This window comes from Mixophyes fleayi, chromosome 1 (assembly GCF_038048845.1).
Source record: "Mixophyes fleayi isolate aMixFle1 chromosome 1, aMixFle1.hap1, whole genome shotgun sequence".
Lineage (NCBI taxonomy): Eukaryota > Metazoa > Chordata > Amphibia > Anura > Limnodynastidae > Mixophyes > Mixophyes fleayi.
The window spans coordinates 435,897,035-435,922,111 of NC_134402.1; the positions used below are offsets into that span (position 1 = coordinate 435,897,035).

The 25,077-nt window shown below is 39.6% G+C and overlaps 1 protein-coding gene across 1 annotated transcript in view; it reads left to right on the forward strand.

The window, feature by feature from the left end:
• Positions 1-2,078: 2,078 nt before the first annotated feature.
• NPR3 (natriuretic peptide receptor 3) overlaps positions 2,079-25,077 on the forward strand; it is an 87,764-nt gene continuing 64,765 nt past the window's right edge. Inside the window, exon 1 of the mRNA XM_075184628.1 lies at positions 2,079-3,047. Within this exon, the coding sequence (XP_075040729.1) occupies positions 2,372-3,047 (676 nt within the window). The 5' untranslated portion in view covers positions 2,079-2,371. The remainder of the gene's footprint in view (positions 3,048-25,077) is intronic.

A 25,077-nucleotide genomic window follows, 5' to 3' on the forward strand; every position in this document is an offset into this window, starting at 1 on the left:
TACTTGTGTTTAGAGCTAATTCTAATTTTGGAGGGCGTTTGAGAATTTGGGAGCTCCTTCCCCCCTGCATGTGTATTTTCTGTCAAGGACATAAGACAGGGATAGATAATGTCACCTGATGTTTTATTTTTTTTAGAGTACAGACTTAAGCTGGGTACACACTGATGCAATTATCATGCAGATCACAGAATAAACGGCCGTTTGGTCAGATATTGCAAGACTGTGTACGTTCCCACGATCACGTTTTATTGTACCAGGCACATTGTATCATCATCATCATCATTTTCATTTATTTATATAGCACCACTAATTCCGCAGCACTGTACAGAGAACTCACTCACATCGGTCCCTGCCCCATTGGGGCTTACAGTCTAAATTCCCTAACGCACACACAGACACACAGACCTTCGATCAACAATGTGGAAGTGTGTACGCACTCACGACCAGCAGTGTAGGCAGATTGCTATAGAGTGTGCAGAGCCTTGATCTTTTCAGTAGATGGTTATGACAGATGAAAATGACCGATCTGAAGGTAAATCGTGCAGGTGTGTACCCATAAATCTGCATGATCATCGGGACTTTCAGTCGTTGGTAAAATCCTTACAGAAATCGCATCTGAAGTTATTTTCAATAGTGTGTACCCAATTTATTATTGTACAATAAATTGTCAATCCCAATTTAAACCGGTCCCTACTTGCATGACACATGACACACACATTTAACGCAGTCTATGACCAGGAGATTTCTACTTTTATCATCTCTGCGTGGAGATTTCCATAGGAATAGATGTGTGGCTGTGAGATCAAGCCTGAATTCAGCAATGACTGCACACACTGTAATCCCCAGCTCCTCCTCTGAATTCACAGAGGAACAAGACCTTCAGTCAGATACACTGCAGCCCCTTATATGATTATTCATACACTGCTAACCTTCACCTTCGTGTACGGCATATACCAGGAAACAAAGCCAAGTATTTTTGTTTGTGTTTACTTGTTTTTCTTGTCATGACTTCAAAATTTCCTTTTGGCTTTTTTTTTTTCTCTCCAATTTTGTTTATTTTCTCCCCCCCCCCACTCCTCCTCCATACATAGTGGCAGTCCGTTCTAAGTGCCACTCGGTTACTCTGGGTTTTCATTCCAACTTCATTAGATAAGAGTGTGAAAACTGTTCTCCCAAAGAATGTTCCACACTGATAGACAGCTCTGCAGAACGCACCACGCTGTAATTCCACTCAGCACTATGAAACATACCAGAAGCCGCAGGGAACCCAAGACAGCCCCAGTGAGTAAATTCACTGATTTTAACGATTCAATAGGTAGTGGATTGATTTCAGCTGAAAATAAATATATATTTTATATAAAGAGATAGGGCTATGTGTTGTAAAAATATGGCATGTTACCTAAAATATTATAAGTTCCAGTGTGAGAGTTATGGGGGGCTGTTTATAACACACCAAATCTGGGCATTTTTTTTTTTTAAAACATATTTGTTATGGTGTTATATTTCTGCAGGAATGCTTGCAGTGCCCAGGCATTAGGCTGTGTGTTTAGCAAATAGCACTTATACTTTAACCAAAGTGACATCTCAAAGTTCATTCCTAATAACTCTTGTACTGGGAATGAATCACTGTGTATATAAGTAGTGGTGAAAATGGATATGTGAAGTGTTTTACATTCCCCACATACTTTTATTTTTATTTTACAGATTGTGTGCATACCAAGCTACTTAAAAAAAAAGATATGCCTTTTATGTATTGATATTTCTTTTGCATATAAATGTATGTATCACTGGAGTTGATATTAAATGTATCCCAAAAAATTAAAAGTATCCAAAGCTGCTAATTTTAAAGCATATAACAGCAGCTTAATTCAGGTTTCTTTAGAATTTTAGTTGCAGTGATTTTTTTTTTTATTTAATTTTTTTTTTTTTTTTTGGTGTGTGTGTAGTTTTTTTTTATTTATTTTTTTACTTTCAAACAATGCCCTGTTGCTGCCTGGGGAGTGTACAGCTTTAAGAAAGAGGCGTGTCTGAGTGAAATGACGTAGGAATGTTAATGAGTAACTCTTGAGAAAAAACATCTTCCTCAGTGCACCATGTGTGGTAACAGGCTTGGCTGCCACACTATTTAAACAGAGGATATACCAAGGAACAAGAAGAATCAATAAGATCAAACAGGAGATCATCAATGAGAGGGAGCAGAGTGTTACCTTAGAGAACCCTAAACACAAAGGAACAGAATAGCATTCAGGGTTACATTTGTAACACATTTTTTTTTATATATTATTATTCTTTGCTTAAACACAGGGCTGCTGAGGTTAAAAAAAATCCCAGAGGAATAGATTCTACATATATATATATTATTTTTTTAAGGATGTCATCTTTTTTATTGTTTGACTTTCTTTTAGTGATTTTGGTGGTTGTAATAGAGTGCAACACTGTGGATGATAAAAAAGTGAATATGTTAGTGGTTTTACCTAAGGATGATACCTATATGTTTTCAATAAACAGGGTGCAACCTGCAATTGAGTATGCCCTGAAATCCATAGACAAGAATTCCACCCTTCTGCCAGGTTACACTTTAAATGTCACTTATCAAGACTCAGAGTGTGGTAACCAGGCACTCTTCCATCTAGTAGACACTGCCCTGAAGCAGAAGATACCAGATGTGGTGCTAGGACCAGTCTGTGAGTATGCAGCTGCCCCTGTGGCCAGGCTAGCCTCCCACTGGAACATCCCCATGATCTCCGCTGGGGCTCTCGCAATAGGTTTCATGCAGAAGTCGGATGAGTATTCCCACCTAACTCGCGTGGCACCTGCCTACAGCAAGATGGGCGAGATGGTGCTGGCTATGTTTCGCTACCACAAATGGAACAGGGCAGTGCTGCTGTACAGTGAGGACAACCATGAGCGGAACTGCTACTTCACCTTGGAAGGGGTCCACGTTGCCTTTAAGGAAGAAGGTTATCACATGTCCATCCACAACTTTTTTGAGACAAAGAACGTGGATGCAGAGGATATCGTGCACTCCATCCAGAATAAAGAGAGAGGTGAGTGTCTGTGTGGGATGGTCTGATATATTTAAAAAAAAGACAAGTCACAAAGTACAATAATTCTACCTGGGATAATAGTAGCCTTAGAATGCTGACATTTAATTAATTTATCTCTGGCAACTTATTATCTCTGATCGCAATGAGCAATAAGCATCAGAGCATTAAGTCTTTGTGACTGGTGACTCTAATAAAGTCACCAGGCGCAGTGACAGGGATGTTAATGACTGTAGGCATGGTGTGGGTTGAATGCAAGTGTGTAATTACTGTAATTGTCTGTTGGACCCTGTTAACGTGAATCTGTCTGATTTTATGAACACAAGTAGATTGTTCAGGTAATACATTTGTTTCATCCACAAAGACCTGTAGAGCTTGCAATCTAAGCTAAGTCTGAAGCCAGCTGTCCTTTAACTGTGCAGCTGAGCTTTAGAGGGTCCAGTTGTGTTTGAGGATTAGGAACGAGCTGTTGCAAAACGGGCAAACAAATCGGTCCCCGGAACCTCTCTGTCACCTGAAAGGTTGCAGATGATCAATAAACGCTATATTAAACCGTGTCAGATGAAAGCTATATGCGATCCCTTAGCCGTGCCATGTTAACTCATTCAAGCCCAGCAGCTGGGCGTTCTTGGCATGCAAAGACTGGCATTTTCCATGTCTTCATTATGTGTGCTCCAGAAGCATGTACCATGTTCTCAGCGCGCCAGCTGAGCCAATATCTGGGCTAATGCAGGAATTAGAAGCATGAGTGTTGCAGTCAGAGGACACTAGGAAAGAGTACTGCCTGTTACCTCTGCCTGGGGTTGCCCAAGGAGAAAGCTAAAACGAGTTATGTGCTAACCAGGATTATTAAAGATATGTGGTTACAGTACAGTTACACACTTTAACTGATTGAATTTTACGCTTCATTAAACACCAACATAGCAGAGCAGCTTGTTCCTTCTTGTAGTTCATATGCCAGTTTGTTTTTTTCATGTTTTTATTCTTATGCAATGCCCATCCATCCATTTATTATTTCATATGCTTTATGGCATGTATCAGTGCAGTTACATCAAGTATGTTGTGTTAAAAAGCTATTTTGAACCATCATCATCATCATTTATTTATATAGCGCCACTAATTCCGCAGCGTTGTACAGAGAACTCATTCACATCAGTCCCTGCCCCATTGGAGCTTACAGTCTAAATTCCCTAATATTGACACATACTCACAAACAGACATCAATACATTTTATGAGTCTAATGCTACAATGTGATCATGTTATAGCTTAGGTATCACAGTAGCATTCAATAAAAGTTTTAAGAGAGCCACAATGTCTTGTACCTTATACTGTAGATGTGATAGAGAGACATTATAATGATGGCAAAGGGTTTGTAAGTCATTTTTCTGCTAATACTTGAGTGTGTGCTCTTTAGTTGGGTGAAGTCATTGCCCTCTGTAGGTACATGATATAGATAAACCATACATACATCAATCCAAATACAGCTATTTATCTTCATGAACTGTTCCTCCTGCAATAAAGAGATTGCATCACATCCGATTTATGTTATATGCACGGAGGAATGTTTCAATTAGTGCTCTAGTTCCTTTGCATTTGGCGGGGGTAAGGGAAACAGGGGAATTTTGGAGACAAATCTTTGCTATTACAGATACTGTCGCTGTTCCTGTGAAACAGCTGTGATCACTAATACTGGATATGATTACTAATGAAAACAATGTTACACCTGGCAAGTTAAAATGATGATTACAGTTGCAATTAAATATGTAGCCAGAGTTATCCCAAATATATCATATCAGAGTTAGCCTAAATATATCAGACTATACTAGATTTATCTCTAAATCATATGTTAAACTGCATTCCTTAGACTAAAGTTTTGTGTCCTTAGTGTAGATAGGGTTGCGAATTATTGTTTGAGATAATAACTAGCGGCATCTGTACCTACAATATTCTTGCAATGGAAGAATAAAACTACAAGGTGTATGTAATGTGTGCAAGGAACGAGCTCACGGCTAGATTGTTCTTATGATCTTCCCTTGTAAACACTTGCCTAATGACATCATAGAGTGCTTCACCAATCACTGGACAGCTGACTGTCACATCACCACCACTGTCTGAGTAAGGTAACGGGAATTGAGGGCAGTGCGAACCGACAACTATTTTAGTAAAAGCATGGCTTGGAGGCAGACTGAGACAGAGCAACCCATTTTAACAACAATTTGGGAGTCAGGACCATCACGCAGTTACTATCGGCCACACCGGCAGTTCTGGCAAAAGCCATAATTGCCAATTACGGCCTGGTGATGTCTCTGTCCTCCAGTGAACTGATAGGTTACATTATCATGAATAAAACTCCAATATGGCTGCCTCCAGTGTGTGTAGTTGGAGAGTGATCTTTCCAAATTTCCTTTTGAGCAAAATAATTGCCGATCTACATTTCTGATGGTGACAGGTCTTAACATATGTTACCTAGTCAGTAAGGTGTTCATGTAGGCCTTCTTGTTTAAAGGTTTTCTTAAAAGCTCTCCGCTTTACTGACTTGGGTTGTAACAGACATATATTGAAATGGACCGATGGACTGTGCAAAAACAATGTTTCTGGGCTGATTTCGAATTGCACTTGACGGGACACCTCCCTCCCAGACCAAATTTGTTCACGTTAATGCGGTGATGGTGGAGGTGGGAATTCTTCATTCAAAATATTTACAAACTCATGCATCCCTATTGCCCAGTAAATGCAGGCAGCCAGGAGCACACCAAGCAATACAAATCCAAAATAAAAGTCACAATTTACTGTTTAAATTTCGCTGCGATAACTGAGTGATACTGACTGGCAGCTGTATGGTTGAACTTAACTTTTCAGCTATATCCTGCGATTGCTAACAACAGCAGGAGCGCCTTGATAAATTGGGAGATGCCTACCATAAATAGGCCCCTTAGTGTAGAACATGAATGTACATTTGTGATTTCAATATCTTCCTTTTCATAAAAAAATCATCCTATGTTTTACATTTATTGATATTCTAGTAAACGTAGAGTGTATTTGCAAAGATTATTTTCTTTAAGGACTAATTTTAAATAGCTTTTGCTTAACATAATAACATTAACATTGCAGCAAAACACCTATAGACTTATGTAAATTGCATTACCAGGTAAATACATGCAGGTTGATGACCCTGGAAATCCTTGAATTATATACAGTACACACAGCTGCTGTGATTCCCATTACTCCCACCAGGTCATTGTTAGAAACTTGTGCTAAACACAACAGAGAACTAAGTACGACCTGTAATGTTATCCTATGATATTAACATTTGACATTTGCTAGATTCAGGGGAGCAGTAATCATTGTAAATCGATATGTGATTGTCTTATATCTCAATGCACAATGCTGACATTACAGCATCGTTCATTAAGGCACGCAAAACAACATATTGTGCTTTTTTTTGTTAAATGCCCGTCCTTCTGACATACGCACATCAGTTTAACCTCCTATACCACTCTGTTTTATTTTGATACTAATTTATGCAGATACTTCTCATTATCTTGGCTGGTGTATAGTTTTATGCATCTATAGTATTATGGTTTTATTTATATATACACCACCATGTTACACAGCGCTGTACAGAGAACATTCAACCATTCATATCAGTCTCTGCCCCATTGGAGCTTACAGTCTAAATTTCCTATATCACAAACAAACTTTGGGAGGAATTCAATTAGCCGTGGAGGACCTCCGGAGCGGTCATGAAGGCACTCCGCGGGCTATGTAACTACAGATCTCTCGTCGCGCTCCATAGAGGTGGGAGGAGAAATCTGCACTCTTGAAGTACCATAGTACCTAGAGATGTGTGCAGCCGCGATGTTCATCAGCACATTGTGCACAATTGAATACCCCCCATTTATTGCTCTGCCAACTAACCTACCATTAGGTCTTTAGAGTATGGGAGGAAACCGGAGCACCCAGTGGAAACCTACATAAATACCAGGAGAACATACAAAGTCCACATCGATAGGGCCCTGGTCAGAAACAAACTTGTGACCCCATAGCTGTGAGACAGCAATGCTAACCACTGTACCACTGTGCTGCCCATCATTTTCTCTGTAAATATGTTCTTATTAAAGGATATTATGTTAAACATATATGCAAAATGTTACCTGTGTTCTGATGTTCCACCTGATCTATGTAACAAGGCTGCCTTGGCAGGAGTACGGAGAGCTATGCACCCTTTAAGTATTAATTTTTCTTAGCAGTCCTTCTGCAAATCATTATCTCCTTTTCAAAATCTCTCTGGAGGTTCATAAATGGCTGCCAATTATTTAGAGATAGCCTCACAGTTCTCAGTATGTCATGTGAAGGCAGACGGGGGAGGAGAAAGGGGAGGATTTTACAGTACTCAGAGCAGATAGAGCTCAGAGGGACATTCCAAAACGTCTCTGCTCACTACATCATATGACTGTGGTTGCCATGGTTGTCTATGACACTGTGCAGAATTATTAATAGAACAACCTGAAGCCTGTCAATTCATCTCAATGGTCACAGCAGTAAATAGCCCTCATATATTGGTGAGGATAAGGGGAGGAGAATGAAGATAAGTGGAAAGCCGCATGCTGAGAGTTAGATAGTGGAAAGAGCAGGGTCCTCCAGCAGAACAGAATTATGAACTGATTACATGATGATTGTGGGGTTAAATGCATCTATCTATCTATCTATCTATCTATCTATCTATCTATCTATCTATCTATCTATCTATCTATCTATTTATCTATCTATCTATCTATCTATCTCATACTTGCCAACATTTTGTATTTACCTTCCACTAGCTGCCGTGGGGGAGGTGGGCGTTCGGGGGGCAGGGCTCAGAAATTGCGTCATTTTGGACCCGCCCCCCCGTGACGTAATGACGCAAATGCGTCATTTTATAGTGGGGTGCGGGGCAAAATGCCACGATTAACTGAGAATCACTGTATTTTGGCCCTAATTCTGCCCACTTCAAGTGGGCAGATGTGGGAGATTGCCATACTCTCTCAGGAGTCCATGAGACTCACCCGAAATGCGGGAGTCTCCCGGACATTCCGGGAGAGTTGGCAAGTATGATCTATCTATCTATCTATCTGTTCACTATAAAATGTAATAAGTATGCCTTGTGTTCACTTTTTTGATACATTGTTGCCTTATTAACTCTTTGGTTCCATTTATACAGTAATAATAGCACATTTGTATTACATTACCTGTATCCCTTACAATGCATATTTTCGCAAGTTTTACCAGAAAGGGTGTACGTCCAAAATTTTTATTATTTATTCAGTGGTTATGGTTTGTTTATAGCAATATGTTTGCCTACATCAACCAGCTAATGAGTAGTAAACTTTGTTCTTAGGGTGTTTGCCTTCATGTCTTTATTAAGAATTAACACTTCCTGGTGACTGAGCAGTATCCTCCTTGCCCCCCCCCCCCCCCCACCTTCCTGAGTTTGATGTCTCTGACCAGACACTGCAGTGAAATGTACCAGTGCTGATATCAAGTACATGTTGGTATAGATAAGACATTTTTGGAAAAAGTGCTTTCATGTAAACAGCATGTGACTCTGTATTGAATATGGTAATGTACATCAAGTAACCAGTGCCTCGTACTCTGTAATCCCCAGCACTACATTCTGAATGCACGGCACTGGCAATATTTTTACTACTAACTCTTAACAGGGTTTTCAATCAATGGTTGTTATTTTATTGCTTTCCACACGTAAACTTTTTTTTGTACTTTTTACCCATGTCTATATTACCAGGAACATGATTCTTCTCATTCCCCTCAGACACTAAACAAAGCTGTTCTTTATATTTAATTGTATCTAATGCAGAGAATAAAGCTAGAGGAGGAAAATACACTACTCTGCCCGATCCAATAAATGCATGGCCGAAATGCACTGCAGGAACCCAGAAAAGGGATTAAGTTAAAGTTGCATGAGGGCATTGCCAAATCTAGTCGTCTGAAAGTGGAAAAGTTATTTTAAAGCTGAAAATCCCAGAAAGGGTTGAAAAGGCTGGAAAATTGTCATCATACTGCATCAAGTACCCATTTGCTTTTGTACCAGTACACGCTCATGACAATTGCTCAGGATGTTAACGTGTTCCAGCAACATGACAGCCTGCTGACACCCACGTCTATGTAAAATTAGGATTTGGGCATTTACACTTCCGCATTTAAAAATAAGCCATATATAGCTTTAAATACACGCATCAACACATTTATACAAACTTGGTCTGCATTTATAAAACATGTATTTAGGTTAAATATGCATTTTTAATGTGAATGAGTCCTTAACCTCAATCGTGATCCATTCATACTTTAATATATCATCATTCATTTATATAGGGCCACCAATTCATGACCGTGCTTCATTCATTCATTTATGCATTCAAATTGTTTTTGCTCATACCTTTTGTAGCATTCAAATAAAGAAATAAAGAATAGGTGCTTATTATTATTATTATTATTATTATTATTATTATTATTATTATTATTATTAATAATAAATAATATTATTAACAATATATTATGCAGTGTTATACAACCAGATTATTTATTAAATCACATCAGGGAAGCTCACCAAATTCATTCCCCCCAACTTTTTGATTGCATCAAATCGGGACGAGAAGGGGCGTGGCTACAGTACAAAGGGGAGTGGCTAAATCCCATTGGCTCTGGAGCATCCTCAGGGCCAACAAAGCCCAAATGTGCTCTGCAGACGTGTGTCCCTTCAATGTCAGCAGCTCACCTCTCCCAAACATCCTGTATGGGGGACAAAAGTCTTGATCCGCGGGGACAACAGAGCAGTCCCCTCACATCGGGCACACTTGACCTGCTCTCCTTCGAGTCCGGGAGACCTACACAGAATTCGGAAGTCTCCCGGACATTCCGAGAGAGTTGGCAAGTATGTATAAGAACATTAACAGCCCATTAAGTCCCCTAAAAAATTGCTACAATTTTTTTAACTGTATTTTAAACCGTGTCTATGTGGTGGAAATTTACAGGAAATTTAGGTGGATTTTGTTCTTGGGGAAAAAAACTAAAAACTCACCAGTTTCATGTCTTGAACTTGTGTCAGCACAATATACTAACACTATTCCTACATGCTTTACCACAAGTGGATCTATTACAACTATTCATCAATATGTATTTGTATCTCTCAGTATCTCATTATGTGTCTACTTTTAAATTCCTCTGGCCCGCACATATAGTGATGATAATACAACCTATCTTTTCACTAAGAGCTAATAACATCTATGAGGCAGAGAATGCAAATAGATAGTAACTCTGTGATTTCACTAGTAGCTAGTAAATAGAGAGGGGCTCAGTGATGCCTCTATGTCCTAATTATGACTTCTGTCTGTGCCAACCTTTAGGCCTTGTCTGCACTTTTATACCGTTAGTCTTTCCATCCAAGCAGCTAGCTTTTATGCATAAAATTCCAGGAGGTAAATGTATCAAGCTGTGAGTTTCTGGTGGGGTTTGAAAAGAGGAGATGTTGCCTATAGCAACCATTATTGCTGTCATTTTGTAGAATGCACTAAATAAACGGTAACTAGAATCTGATCGGTTGCTATAGGCAACATCTCCACTTTTCAAACCCGTGGCAAACTCACACATTGACACGTTTACCCCCAAGATGTTCAATAAGGGGCTGATTTTTTTGCATGCAGGGCAAATACTTCATCATCCTGCATGCTGCACACACACTGGCTATATATTTTTCCACTGCATTCTGGAGCTTGGGCTAGACTGCGCTCCTTTCACAACGGGATGTGCATTTTTCACCCCCTCGCCCCCGCCCCCCCTGCAACACACAATGGTTTGTCCAGGTGGAGATGCTAAAACTAGTAGCTGGATTTGCACCTTACTCTACATCAATCTCTAAATGAGAAGACACAAATAGTTTGGAGAACTGAAGACAGAGGTAGTAGTCCAAATCACTATGCAGACACAGTGAAAGCTAGCCATTGTCACAACCAGATCGGGCAATGTGGTACAGATTAATGCTAACAGGCAGAAATTTTGCAGCCTCAGCAGAAAGCCAAGGTAAAAAAAAAATCTTGCTATGGCACTTTGGAAATACACCCAGGGACCATTAAACTGAACTGAGCAGTGAGGGATAGCCTCACTTTGGGGTCTATTTACGAAAAACCATAGATCCAACAAATTCTATTTATCAAAGTCCCCTCCCGGTGATAGCCTCCACCGGGGGGCGCAAGCATGCATGAGGAAGCGTATTTATTATGGGCAGACTCCCGGGAGAGTGTGGCAATCTTCCGCATTTACAGGAAATTTAGCTGGATTTTGTGCTTGGGGAAAAAAAACATGGGGGCGTGACCACGCGGACTGCGCCGTTAGGCCACGCCCCATTCCAATCGTTGCCAATTTCAGCCTATAAGTGGGTGAGGGCGAGCCAGGATGACACCTTTAGCCCCGCCCCCACCCACTTCACAAACGAGGTGAGCTGGACCCTGGAGGTTGCCCTGCTCTCCCTGGAGTCCGGGAGAACTCCCAAAAATTCGGGAGTCTCCCGGACACTCCAGGAGAGTAGACAACTATGTTTTTATAAAGCATTTTTCCTGTTTTCTAGTTAAGGTTTTTTTTCTTTTTTTTTCTATTTTTTCTTTATTTTTTTTAAACATAACTTTATTTTTTCTATTGACTTCAGAACTGGGAGCCCAAGTCTGGGGTTTGAGTTCCAGTGCAAATGTGCAAGCCATCTCGCCCATGTGCCGAGGGACCCTGCATTGGCCTGGCGAGCGGTAAGACTCCTCCTCTTACCGCAGCCAGTGCCGTAACGAGGCAGGTACGGTCGCCCAGGCACAAGGCCATGGGGGTGCAGCAGCCGCCCGCTACCTGCCTCTGTACCTTCATCCTTTCAGTTCCGCAGTGGAACGCATGTGCGTTCCACTGACAGGAAGTTCGGCATTTGGAACACAAACTTGCGTTCCACTGCGGAACTGAAGGGATGAAGAAATTCTCTCTCTCTCCCCCGTAACTAGGCATGTGCGCCTGCTTAAACTAGCGCAGCTGCTGGCTCTGGAAGGACTTCAGTCATCTTGCAGTATGTGGCAGCCCCACGACACCATCCTAACTTTACTTCTTCACAGTGCAGCACTGCAAACTTGTACTTCCCCGTGAATGCGGCGCTGGCAGGGGATTAGCATGCTACTCCGTTATCACTCTGCTGTGCAAGGAGAGTCCCCACTCCAGTTTATTTTTTGCTGCCACTCATAGGTTGTTTTTGTTTTTTGTTTTTTTGCTGCCACTCAGTCATTGGATTTCAAGGGATATGACCAAAATTAAAAATGTAGGAATAAGCAGGAAAAAAATGTAAATATACCACAATCTGTCTCTCTCTCTCTCTCTTTCTCTCTATCTATCTATCTATCTATCTATCTATCTATCTATCTATCTATCTATCTATCTATCTATCTATCTATCTCTCTCTCATATTAAGAGCATACTTGCCAACTCTCTCGGAATGTCCGGGAGACTCCCGCATTTTGCGAAAGTCTCACGGACTCCCGGGAGAGAGTGGCAATCTCCCGCATCTGCCCACTTCCTAGTGAAGTAGGCAGAATTAGGTCCAAAACGCAGCGATTAATATATATATATATATATATATATATATATATATATATATATATACATATATATATATATATATATATATATATATATATCATGTATTTCCAAATATGTGTAACAGAATTCTCTCAGCGGCTAGCCACACCCCCACATTAGGTTGGCCACACCCACTTGACAAATGTCATTCCCACTTAGATGGGGGGCGCCGGTACCCTTTCTCGCCCAGGGCACTAAAGTGTCTAGTTACAGCACTGCCACCAGCCAGTATCACCGAGGAGCTGAGCATTGCTGGCGATCTTTAAATGATAACAGAAGAACAAAGAACATTTTATATCGGATTTTCGTAAATAAAGCCCCTGGACTCACACAGGGAATGAGAGCAGATGATATGCCTAGCGTGCGCCCAATATTGGCTTGCACAGACGTGCCAGTGACTGTGCATATTTGAGCTCGCAAAGGGGTCCAAGGAAATGGTGTTTCACAACCAAGTCGGGATAGAGATGTGCGTAGAATCCAATCACAATTGCAATGTATCAACTTGGTTTCACGCGCATCATTGAAAACTACCCATCATGAAGAGGAATTATATGTGATCAAACATTTATACAACTAGTAATTGGAAACATCTGAAGAAGCACACAACTTTCCATTTATTAATGCTAAACAAGAGGGAAGGACAATTCTGTGACAGAGGTACACAGACTGGGAGTGATAGTAAAGAGAGGGGCTGGCTGTAAACACATTAAAAAAATATGCGTATCAAAAAGTGACATGTGCCCTAAGCCCAACTGATTAAAAATAAATTGTTTTATTTGTGACTCTGCAGCTCTAGAAAACACAAAGGGGCCTATTTATTAACCTCCGAAGGGGTTTAAATCAAAATGTCTGCATTGTCAAGTAACAAGGGTATTTATTCTTAAAGGAGAAATCTGCTGCGGTCCCAACCTCATCGATCGCAAATTCAGTCCCCACAGGTGTCTAAGGGCACTGCAATTATACCCTATTTATCAAGCTCTGAAATTTGGAGCTTGACTCCCGACAGCTAGCTAAAGATGACATAAGTCGATCTTTCCTATGGGGAAAGTACTGGCAGGAGAGGAACACTAAGATCGCTCCCGGACAGGCTTCATTCCTCATTGCAAATTGTGCAGGGCCATAAGAACCTGTACTATAGTTTTATTATAGATGTGCTTTTATTTTATCAGAGCCACTGTCCCGGCTAATCAGTTGTAATAAATTGCCACATTAATTCTTTTGTTATCATTGCGATAAGAAATAATAATTACCAAGAGCAATATACGATGGGTCATAAATAGTCGCTTACACTATACAGGATTTAGTACACTAATATGTGTCTTAATTGGCTACATAAGAGAGCACAGAGATGTTGGGGCAGCACGGTGACTTAGTGGTTAACACTTCTGCCACACAGCGCTGGGGTCATGAGTTCAATTTCTGACCATGGTCTTATCTGTGTGGAGTTTGTATGTTCTCTCCGTGTTAGCGTGGGTTTCCTCCCACACTCCAAAAACATACTGGTAGGTTAATTGGCTGCTATCAAAATTGACCCCAGTCTCTCTCTCTCTCTGTGTTTGTATGTTAGGAAATTTAGACTGTAAGCTCCAGTGGGGCAGGGACTGATGTGAGTGTGCTCACAATGCTACAGAATTAGATGATGATGATGATGTGTCTATACACATACATACATCCCCTTCTCTCTGTAATATACTTCTAGGCTCATACTGCAAGACATTCATCTTTATTGTCATCATCATTTTTTGTTGATCATCAATGCAAAACTGAACATCCTGGGCCTGATTCATTAAGGATCTTAACTTGAGAAACTTCTTATTTCAGTCTCCTGGACAAAACCATGTTACAATGCAAGGGGTGCAAATTAGTATTCTGTTTTGCACATAAGTTAAATACTGACTGTTTTTTCATGTAGCACACAAATACTTGATAGCTTATTTGTACACTGAAATTTAAAGTTGATATTTGTGTGCTACATGAAAAAGCAGTCAGCCTTTGACTTAAGTGCAAAACAGAATACTAATTTGCACCCCTTGCATTGTAACATGGTTTTGTCCAGGAGACTGAAATAAGAAGTTTCTCAAGTTAAGATCCTTAATGAATCAGGCCCCAGATTCGTAAACTCAGTTGCAATCAACACACTTTCCAAGTCCATATGCAAAATAAAATCATCTAGAAAGAACGCAACAATAAGATAGGTGGATAGTTTATAGCGCAGTGTGAATGTTCATAATAAGCGGACGACAAGTGTCATCATTTTACTATCTGTGAGTATTTTGTAATGTTTTTCCTAAGAAGCTTCTGAATAAGAGATTGTGCAAGGTTTTTTTGTTGTTGTTGTAAAAAGCCTTTTAGTTGCTGTAACCTTATCACGTGGCAAAAAGGTTATTGGCATAAACAGGGCTGACTGGAAGCACAGTCTCCCCTCACTGACATCTTCACATTGCTTTCAAAGCAGGCTTTAATCCCCAGGACACGTTCCGGTAAATTTCTGACCATGTCCTAATTATCATAACCTGTAACAAGGTGATAATTCCCCTTTAGAAGAATACTGTGCTGGAGGTAAATGTAGATGTGAGAAGAGAACAGATAATATTGCCTTTTCACCTCATAAACTCCCGAAACCTCATGTGCGACGACAAGGGATAATGCAGCTCTTTCCGTGTTGCCCCCGAGCATTCCATGTGTTACTATTAATAACCAAAACTCTAATTGAGAAGACCAAAGAGACTGGGAATGACTCTGTTTCGGCTCTTGCCGCAGGCTCGCTAAGCTCCTATCCTAGGTGGATGGTGAGAACGTGGAGTCCCTGTAGTTTTTGGCCCCGTTTCTCAGGGGTTTATGAATCACAAATCATTGTCCCTACTGGTGTATATGTGTAACAGAAGGAGGTCATTGTTACCTGCAGCTATGTGCACGTTAGATGTAGCGAGTGTGTGAAATGAATATATTTTCTCTAGTGTTTATTTTAAAAAAGTAGATTGTTTTATTATTATTATCATTATTATTATTATTATTAAAACAATATATTTTTCTTCTCATCAACTTTACTCTCTCCAGCCTAGTTGGAAGTGGCGTCCATTTAAAACATTTAGTATATAAATGGGTTTATTTAATAACACAGAGCACAGATCACTGTTATAGCAACCAATCAGATATCCGCGTTTTGGATCCCACTCATGAGCTGTTGTAGTGCCTCATGTAGTTGTTTGGGCAATGCCTTTTAAATAGTGGTTTATTAAAGGATCCTCAATTTCTTCAACTTTTTTTCTTTTTTTTTATCAGTGGCTCTAAGGTCTAATGTTCTGGGATGCCTAAAGAGGTGCTTGAACCTATATGGGAAAACTATTGGACCCCAGAAATATTTTGAGACCTTAGACCCAAGGATTGAGCACCACTGATTTGCTAGTTATGATGGCAAGCATAGGGAGTGTCTAGATAGCATGGCAGTGAGTGGTCCATTTTTGTGCGATGTGTATCCCATAGGCAAACAGAGGGGGAGGGGGGGGGTTCCTAGTGCCTGGAAACCCCCTCCCAGCCTAAGGTACTGTATGCTTGAGGTGGCTGGACCCTGCCCCGGACCAGCCACTTTGCAGCTTGTGTGCAAATCGTTTCTGTCTGCACTGTTCACAGCCATCTCTTCCCAACAAGGATTGCAAGCAGCAAGAACAGGTAGGAGAGAGCAGGACAGTCTGTCAGCTGTTCTGACACATTCAATCAGGACTTTGTCCTGACTGTAGGGACAGTTGGGAGGTATGTCCTGCTTCACACGGCTGTACTCGAAAATGGAGAGCTGTGTGCCCCTAACAGTAGTGCAGGCAGCATTGCCCATGTATATGATGGGGATAGGAAGAGTTGGAGAGCAGCCAAGTACTGTCTGAAATTATAGCCACGCCCCCATACATGCTGGTCCCGCCCACTGGCGGTGTGGCATGGAAATCCCTCTCTACAAATCCTGCGATTGCCCCTGTATCCTTAAAGAGTCAGTCTAGTGTAGTCAGCGAAAGCTGATGCTGTATTTGGTTGATATGGATAGAGCACTAGGAGCTGCTGTATACAGCTATGCTTATAAAACAAATCATTTGTCAGTGGATGTAGTAGCACACAGGCATGGTGTCCAAAATGTGCTTCTTTATCCAACAGTTCAGTTACAGTCCTCACCCAAACAAATTATAGGTTCTGTTTTCCATTGAAAAAAAATATAAAAATATTAGAAATGGTAAATAGTTCTGCAGGACAATTATACACTGTGTCAATCACCAGATTTGGGTGATTTTGCTAAACCCCACCTGTCTACTGTGGACAACCCAGTCTTTAAAGTGGAAAATCCAATCTGAAGAGTGAAAAGTGAGAAGTATTTTCCGTTATGCACAATGTCGCAAAGATTTGATTTTTATTTTAATGATCAGGATACTTTGCTTGTTTCCTGACCTCAAGATCGATACTGTAGATTAATGGGCCTGTAATGTAGAAACTGTTTACACTTTATCTAATATGTTTATCTAGATGTTCCTAATTGTAAAAAATATTTTTAGAAATGTTATTTGAACATGTTCTGGTCATATTCTATACAGCACCTTACATTGAATAAACTGCAGTATTTCACTTGAGCTTTAAAGTCATGTGAAATATCTGCTCTCACAGGGGCTCATCATCATCACCATTTATTTATATAGCACCACTAATTCCACAGCGCTATACAGAGAACTCACTCACATCAGTCCCTGCCCCATTGGAGCTTACAGTCTAAATTCTCTAATACACATACACACACACAGAAACACAGACTAGGGTTAATTTGTTAGCAGCCAATTAACTTACCAGTATGTTTTTGGAGTGTGGGAGGAAACCAGAGCACCCGGAGGAAACCCACACAAACACAGGGAGAACATACAAACTCCACACAGATAAGATCATGGTTGGGTATTGAACTCATGAACCCAGTTCTGTGAGGCAGAAGTGCTAACCACTTAGCCACCTTGCTGCCCTCAACGCCTACACACCTGTTTGCATAAAATATGCAGATTTCTACACAAAAAAAGTGTGTGCCTATGTCCGCATGCAGAATGGGTACCTGCACCTTCTCAGGCTTGGAGAGGTAGAATGGGTGAGGAAAGAGGAAACGCAGGCCGACTACAGTAAGGGCACGTTCGTGTAATTACAAACTGAAGAAAACCTGTACATAGAATTAAGTTTTGAATTAATATTTTGCTAGTTTCATTCAGGATGATCACACAGGCTTTTTTATATTTAAATCAAGCCTAATAGCATGTGTACTTTTTGCTATCAAAACAAATGTTAACAATCTTTTCTTATACTTATGCCCTGGTTATGTGTAAGTATATATGGCTGTATGTCTGACCCATATGCATCTTGTGCTGCCTCCGACTCAGCGTCAGAACATAAATACGCTATTTTTACGCGCAGCGTTTTAGAGCTTATTATTGTCATGCATATACATCCATATCTGCATGACTTCCGCAGTCTTCTGTAAATTATTTTACTAATGAAAAATTTAAATATGTTATAAGAACAGACTTGCAAATATTTTATCTTTACAGTGCAATTTTTCAATACATTTTTATTGCAGAATTATTTTAGAGCATAGATATGTATTCTGGATATATTGCTTACAATTTCAGTTGCCAACTAAATGCAAAATTGTCATTTTGCATATAGAACAATGGAGAAATTGTGACATTATTTCAGGAGCCCTAGACAATGCCACCAGTGAAGGACCATGGGATTGAAGTCATGTATGGTTCAGTGTCTACTGTTTGCAGCCGTAGTTCCTCGAAAGCTGTAGGGTTAAGTATAAACCCCCAGTTCTTGGCTATTAGATTAGATAGCAAACAATGAGTTACATATTCTCTCTATTGATCAAATGTAACTTAAACCTTCTTAATTGAGCTTCTGTTGACCCTATTCATGAGAAAGTTCCCAGATTGCCCGGAGCAAAACTCTTTATTGAGTGGGGTCCTTGTAACAATGGCTCGGTTTTAAGCCCAGAAACAAGCTGTGTTTCATGACAAACAGAACAATAACTTAAGTTGTGGATGGAAGAATTCTGGAGCCCGGCAATCTACAAACGTAGGTTCTCCATAGCCAAACAATTAAATAGTCTGTGAAGGTTTAGATTTCATGATAATGGAGAGTATAAAACAAGCCAAGCAATTGTATCAAGCGTATTATTGAAAAGATCTGTGTTGGATACACAGCACGTCATTATATGTATCAACCAAGCGTGTATTTTTCCACAGTTAAACTTTGTTCTTTCCATAAATCCAGTGCAGGAGGTTCAGCGATCTAGATACCTTGACAAAAGCTATTCTTAACAGGCCACATAGACAAAGGAGCCGGTATTCTCTACCCCACCATGTATTTTCCATTTCTGCTGTAGATTTCTCAAAAGGTATCTCTGACTATTATACTGGGACCACCGAGACCACCGATCTTTCTAATTACCCCGCACACCAAAGCCACTGGCCATTTTTTTTTCTTTATTTTAGTGGGGAATTTCAATAGGGAATTGTTTTATTTCTGGTTGCGAGTGCACCTGAATATCCATTTACCCCGTTGAACGTGTCCAATTAAAGGTATTAGTACATTTCTAGGTCCACTCCAAGTAAAGCAATAGAAGTTGTCACATAATTGAAAACAGCCCAGATGTCCTCCTCGTGATTTATTTTAGCCATAACTAAGGGGTCTATTTATTATTGAGCTGCGGTAACAATCATTATGTATAATGAATTACTGCTGCAATTTACTGTGCCTGGGCTGTTCTGGGAGCCCCGGCATAGAACCCCCCTCCTCCATGAAGGATCTAATGGAAGAAGCGCATGCACGGCTAATCTCCGATTCCTCCTGTGGTAACCCCTTGATAAATTAAGAGAAGACCTGCAATAGTCATTCTCTGGAGAAAACAGCCATTTTTGGACATATAAAATATTGGGAGGTACAATGCATGGCCCTTGCATAAGCTGGCTCCACTTAAAGGGGTATTGAGCAATTCCCAACTCTTGCTGTCTCAAAAAGTGAGAGATTAGCTCACCTGAAATATCAGAGAGGGACCAGGCAAAGTAGTCAACAAATCTGATATCTGGAAAAATGTATAGAGTGCTCATCCTACAAATAGAGTGCTCATCCTACAAATAGAGTGCTCATCCCAAGACTAGAGTGCTCATCCCAAAAATAGAGTGCTCATCCTATTAATAGAGTGCTCATCCCACGAATAGAGTACATATCCCAAGAATAGAGTGCACATCCCAATAATAGTGTGCTCATCGCAAGAATAGAGTGCTCATCCCAAGAATAGAGTGCTCATCCCAAGAATAGAGTGCTCATCCCACGAATAGAGTGCTCATCCCAAGAATACAGTGCTCATCCCAACCAAGCACTTGTGATTCAACATCCACAACCCATGTTATATGAAGAATGTGGAAGTGGTATTTATTGGATTCAGCTCCATGTAACACAAGATCCAATAATCTTAGGTGTTCAGGGAAGATCAACCAGACCCCCTCCCTCACTATATGGGGCCTACTCAGACTAAAATAAGTAAATACATTCTTTGCAAGAAATAGAAATAAATAAAAAGTAAAAGAAAAGTTTATAAAACAAATACTTATAAGAAAAGTACTGGTTTTCCTCCCTTACCCCTTCCCAAAACCCCACAAGACCACGCCATGCATTTTGTATGACATTCTTTCTGTGCGACTATAATACACTAAAGCAAGAATCAATTAAGTGGGACACTCAATGACTGTCACCCAAAACAGCACCCAAAATTGGCTTCCCTGCCGCTGCCCCCCCCTTTCTTAAAGCTTAGGTGGGGTTAAGATTCTTTCAAAACTGTATTCTAAAGAATTTGGCTGTTGAAGGCCCATAAAATTAAACAATATTTATTCCAATATGCTACCAAATCAACGTCCTTAGTCCTGAAAACTATATAACATTTACTGTGTGGACAAAGGAATAACAAAGTTATCCCCAGGTAAACTCACAGATCACCAAAACATAGAAATTAATCCAAAAACCCTCTGGATCTAAAGGTGTTAAACAATTTTTTAAGTAAGTTCACCCTTCTCTTTGTCCTTTAATAACCCTTTGATCTTTCTTTAGGAATTTTTTTTTCCTGTACTGGATTTTTTTGCAATGCCAATAAAAATGTATATTTTTTTAAATATATTTTCAGTCTTTGGGTATGACATAGGTATGACAATATAGCTACACGAAAATAATAACTGTAATATTTAAAGATTACTTTGTAAATAATATGTATACTGCATATCTGTTTTCCATTAATAGAACATAGCAGGTATGCACTATGATGCACATCATTAAATGCTTAGTCACATATATATAGTACAGGGCAATCATGCATGTCTTGGGTACAAAGAACTGCTGCTTCTACCTTGCTTCTTAAAGCACAAACATATTATCATTAATCTTTCAATGTCCAGGACCCATACTGGTTTCATCTAATGTTAATTTCCAGATCATTTATTGTAAAGTGACTGAGTATTGTATTGCTGGTTTAATGGATCATAATGCTCCAGGATTAAACTGTGCCTCTCTGACCATTTGTCCAATTTAATGGCGTCATTATGTTTCTAAAACTTGGTCTTATAATAGTTCAGTTTATTTTAGTAACTTATACGTGGAAGGGGTGGGGCACAGTGTCATTATAAGTACATAGTCAGGCTTGAAAAAGACGCAGGTTCTTCAAATTCAACCTTTCATAAATTGTGATTGTGTTGATTTGGGGGAAGGCAAAGCAAATGCCAGGTTGCCAGTTACCAGTTTAGCTTCACAGGAGTGAAAAAAAAAATGACCTGGTTCTGTCATCCTCATAATGCCCTTAAATAAATAACTACAATGAGCATTTCTTGTACGAAAGGTATCAAATTCTTTTTTACATTATGCTAATGAATTTGCCATCACTGCATCATATGGTAAGGAGTTTCTCTGCTTACCACCCTTACAGTAAAGAACACCTCCCTATGCTGATAACTAAACCGTCTATCATCCACTCCTAAATGATGACCCATTGTTCTCTGCATGGTTCTTCATATGAAAAGCGAATTTGAAAAGTATTATTTATGCTTATTACTTTAAGGCATTACATAAGGCATTGAGTAAACAAACCTGAGCTTTCTGACCACTCTTTATAATTTAACCCTTCCGCTCCTTTTATTAATGAGGTTGACTACCTCTAAGCCCTCTCCTTTGTCGTTATTACAATGCAGTGCCCAAAACTGCGCCCCATATTCATGAGCTCTAACGAGTGACATACACATTAGTAATACTATGTATGATACACGTTTCTCCTCCTTTTATGCAACCCAGGATTTTATTCGCCTTTGCAGCAGCTGCCTGGCATTGTGCGCTGTGGCTCAACTTATTGTCCGCCATAAGCTGTATTTGTATGCTGGGGCTTGAAAGAGCTACAAGTGCCAACATACCCCGTGGCTTCTACAGCATGCTGACACTTGTGAGCTACAAGTGTCAGCATGCCCAGGGGATGCTGGGACCTGCACTGCAGCAAGAATATATACTATTAAAAGAAATAACACAGGGTGACAAAATAGTTTGTTAAAATAAAATATTCCCTCACCCACCTAAATCCTATGGGAGATCCTCTGCTTTCTTCCAGCATTTAATCCATCTCAAAAAAGTTGATATTTGTGTGCTACATGAAAAAACGACCAGTATTTACCTTATGTGTAAAATAATAAACTAATTTACATCCCTTGCATTGTAACATGGTTTTGTCCAGAAAACTTAAGTAAGAAAACTTACTCAATTCTTTTCCTAAGTTCCTTAATCAATCAGGCCCATAGGCATTAGTGATAAAACAGTTAAAAAAATGTTTGGTTTTTGTTAATATATTTTTTCCACATGAAATAAATTTATTAGGATGTTCTTAATGTCTAATGATCCTGATTGCAAACACATGTTATAGCATGCATACGCGACTGTCATCACTAGTAATCAGGATTTAGACTAGCCCTGTAGCTGGAGCAAGAGATAGGGCAGAAAAACAAGTACCTTAGAGATGCCCAAAGCTAGTATGCCTTCGAGTTTGGCACGCCCTTACCGTACATTGACTATGGGCGAACAACCCTTCCCCGCCCAATTCCCTCCCTGCATTTGTAAGCTGTAGTAAGTGTCCTTTGCGTGCGAAGATTATGGTCCGGTTCTGGACATGCAGAAATCCAATCGGCGAATTATACGTACAAAATCGGCATTTACATTCCTTAATAAACCAAGTTCATGGCATGTAACTGTAGAGGATTCTGTAGTCTGTGGTTCTAGCTCAGTTGATGATCTGGTAAACGGTGGAATAACTTCAGGATAAGTCCAGGGTCCTATTTTGTTTTATGTTGTCACCTGTGATATCTGCAAGTAAAGGTTTGGAGTTTTTTGCAGATAATACAAAGATTTATAACAGGGTTGATACTGCAGAAGGGTTAAAACAAATGCAATAGCGATTTACGGAAAATAGAGGAATGCATTAGAGTGTGGAACTTTAAATGTAATACATCAAAATGTAACACAACTCATGGGGGACACAAAGTTCCAAAAGCTAGAAGATATAGAATGAAAGGCAATAACAGCAGAAGACTAACAGAAGAGAAGAGACCTTGGAGTTGTAGTTTCAGATGATATGAAGGTAAGAACGCAGTGTAGTCAAGCGGTGGGAAAAGCCAGTAGAATACTTGGTGGTATAGGAAGACGTATTAGTAGCAGGAACAGAGAGCTTATATAGCCACTTTATAGGAGTCATATGTCTTAAAAGTCATTAATAAAAAAAAAGAGCTACTAAAATGATGCCTGGTCTATATAACAAAATGTCGAAAGGCTTCAAGAGCTCTACAGCTCTAAAGCATTTAAATATATCAAAAGTATTAACAGAAGTTAGGATGGCAGTACCCTTAAAAATCAGAGGATTTCTAGAACAAGAGAAAACACTTGGCGGGACGAAGACTGGAGGGTAATTTAAGGAAGAACTTTTTTACAGGAAGGGTGATAGAACCATGGAACAATCTACCAGCAGTTGTGGGGGGTCATGTAGAGAATTCAAGAACACTTGGGACACGCATATTGCTGTTTGTAAGTCTTAGAAAATGATAAGAAAATAAAAACACGCACATACAAAACAATGGATCTGTGGGTTATTTTCTGCTGTCAAACGTTTAATGCCAGCTTCTGTCTGTGGTGAATGCTCATTCATACGTGTGGTTTTGTGCAAAGTACATTTCAATACAATGATATTATCACTACCTTCTAAATCAGTAGTTGGTCATTGATCACTATGCTTCTAGTTCCTGGTCAACATAATACAACTAAAACAACGACAAATTGTTTGGACAAATAAAGTTAACACCTCCACTAAAGGGGTACATAGTTAAAGGAGGGGGGATATTCAAAAGTATTGTATGAACCCTTTAAACGAGTCTTTCCAGCATGTTATTTGTCCAATTTCCTTTGCTGAAGGTTGACTTTTGGGAGGTGGTGCTTCTTTGTCTTGCATCACAGTGGACTAAGGAAGCAGTGCAGGTAATAAGCATGTATTTCTCCTGATTGGTGCAATCAACTACAAGGCCTCCACTAGTCAATGCATGTTTAAAGGGACCTGCTATTAGCGTTTTGATCCATATCAGCAGCCTTTCATTTATTGAGTGGTCGGTAGATAGGACCATAGAATGCTATGTTATTTTTTTTTCTACCTTTTTATATACTGCTTTAAAATGAATAAGTGACTTAGGACCATTTACATCATTGGTCATTCTGTCCATCTTATTACTTATATTTGGATTTATACTATATATTGATTTTTATAAGTTTTGTATATGTAGTGGATTTGGTTCTGTGGATCATGTTAGGTTTTATATATATACACAATTGATATATGCATCATTAAATAATAAGAATATAAGAATATAAAAATAAGTTATGGTTATATGTCTTATCTGAATTAAATTTTAAAATAAATTGTAATTTTAAATATGCTTGATGCTTTGCGCTCTTCCTTGTTGGGTATGCTATTTTGTATTTTTGACAGATCCAGATTCTGTCTGTGACGAGCTGCAGCACTAGCTTTTTTTGAAGGGTAATTGCAGCGCCTTACAATTATATCTATGTTCACTTAGGTAGCCGACTGCACAATATACAGAACAATGCACAATAATAGAAAACCAAGAATGGAAATTGTGAAAAATGATCTCCTACATAGCTTTCTGCACATTACACGGTTCTGGTGTATCATGTTAACAAAATTTGTAGTCATCGCAAATAATACTTCAGTTTTCGTCATGGTGAGGTTGCACGTACTCTATTATTCCCGCCTCCCCTATCTCTGGCAGTCAACGTGTTCTT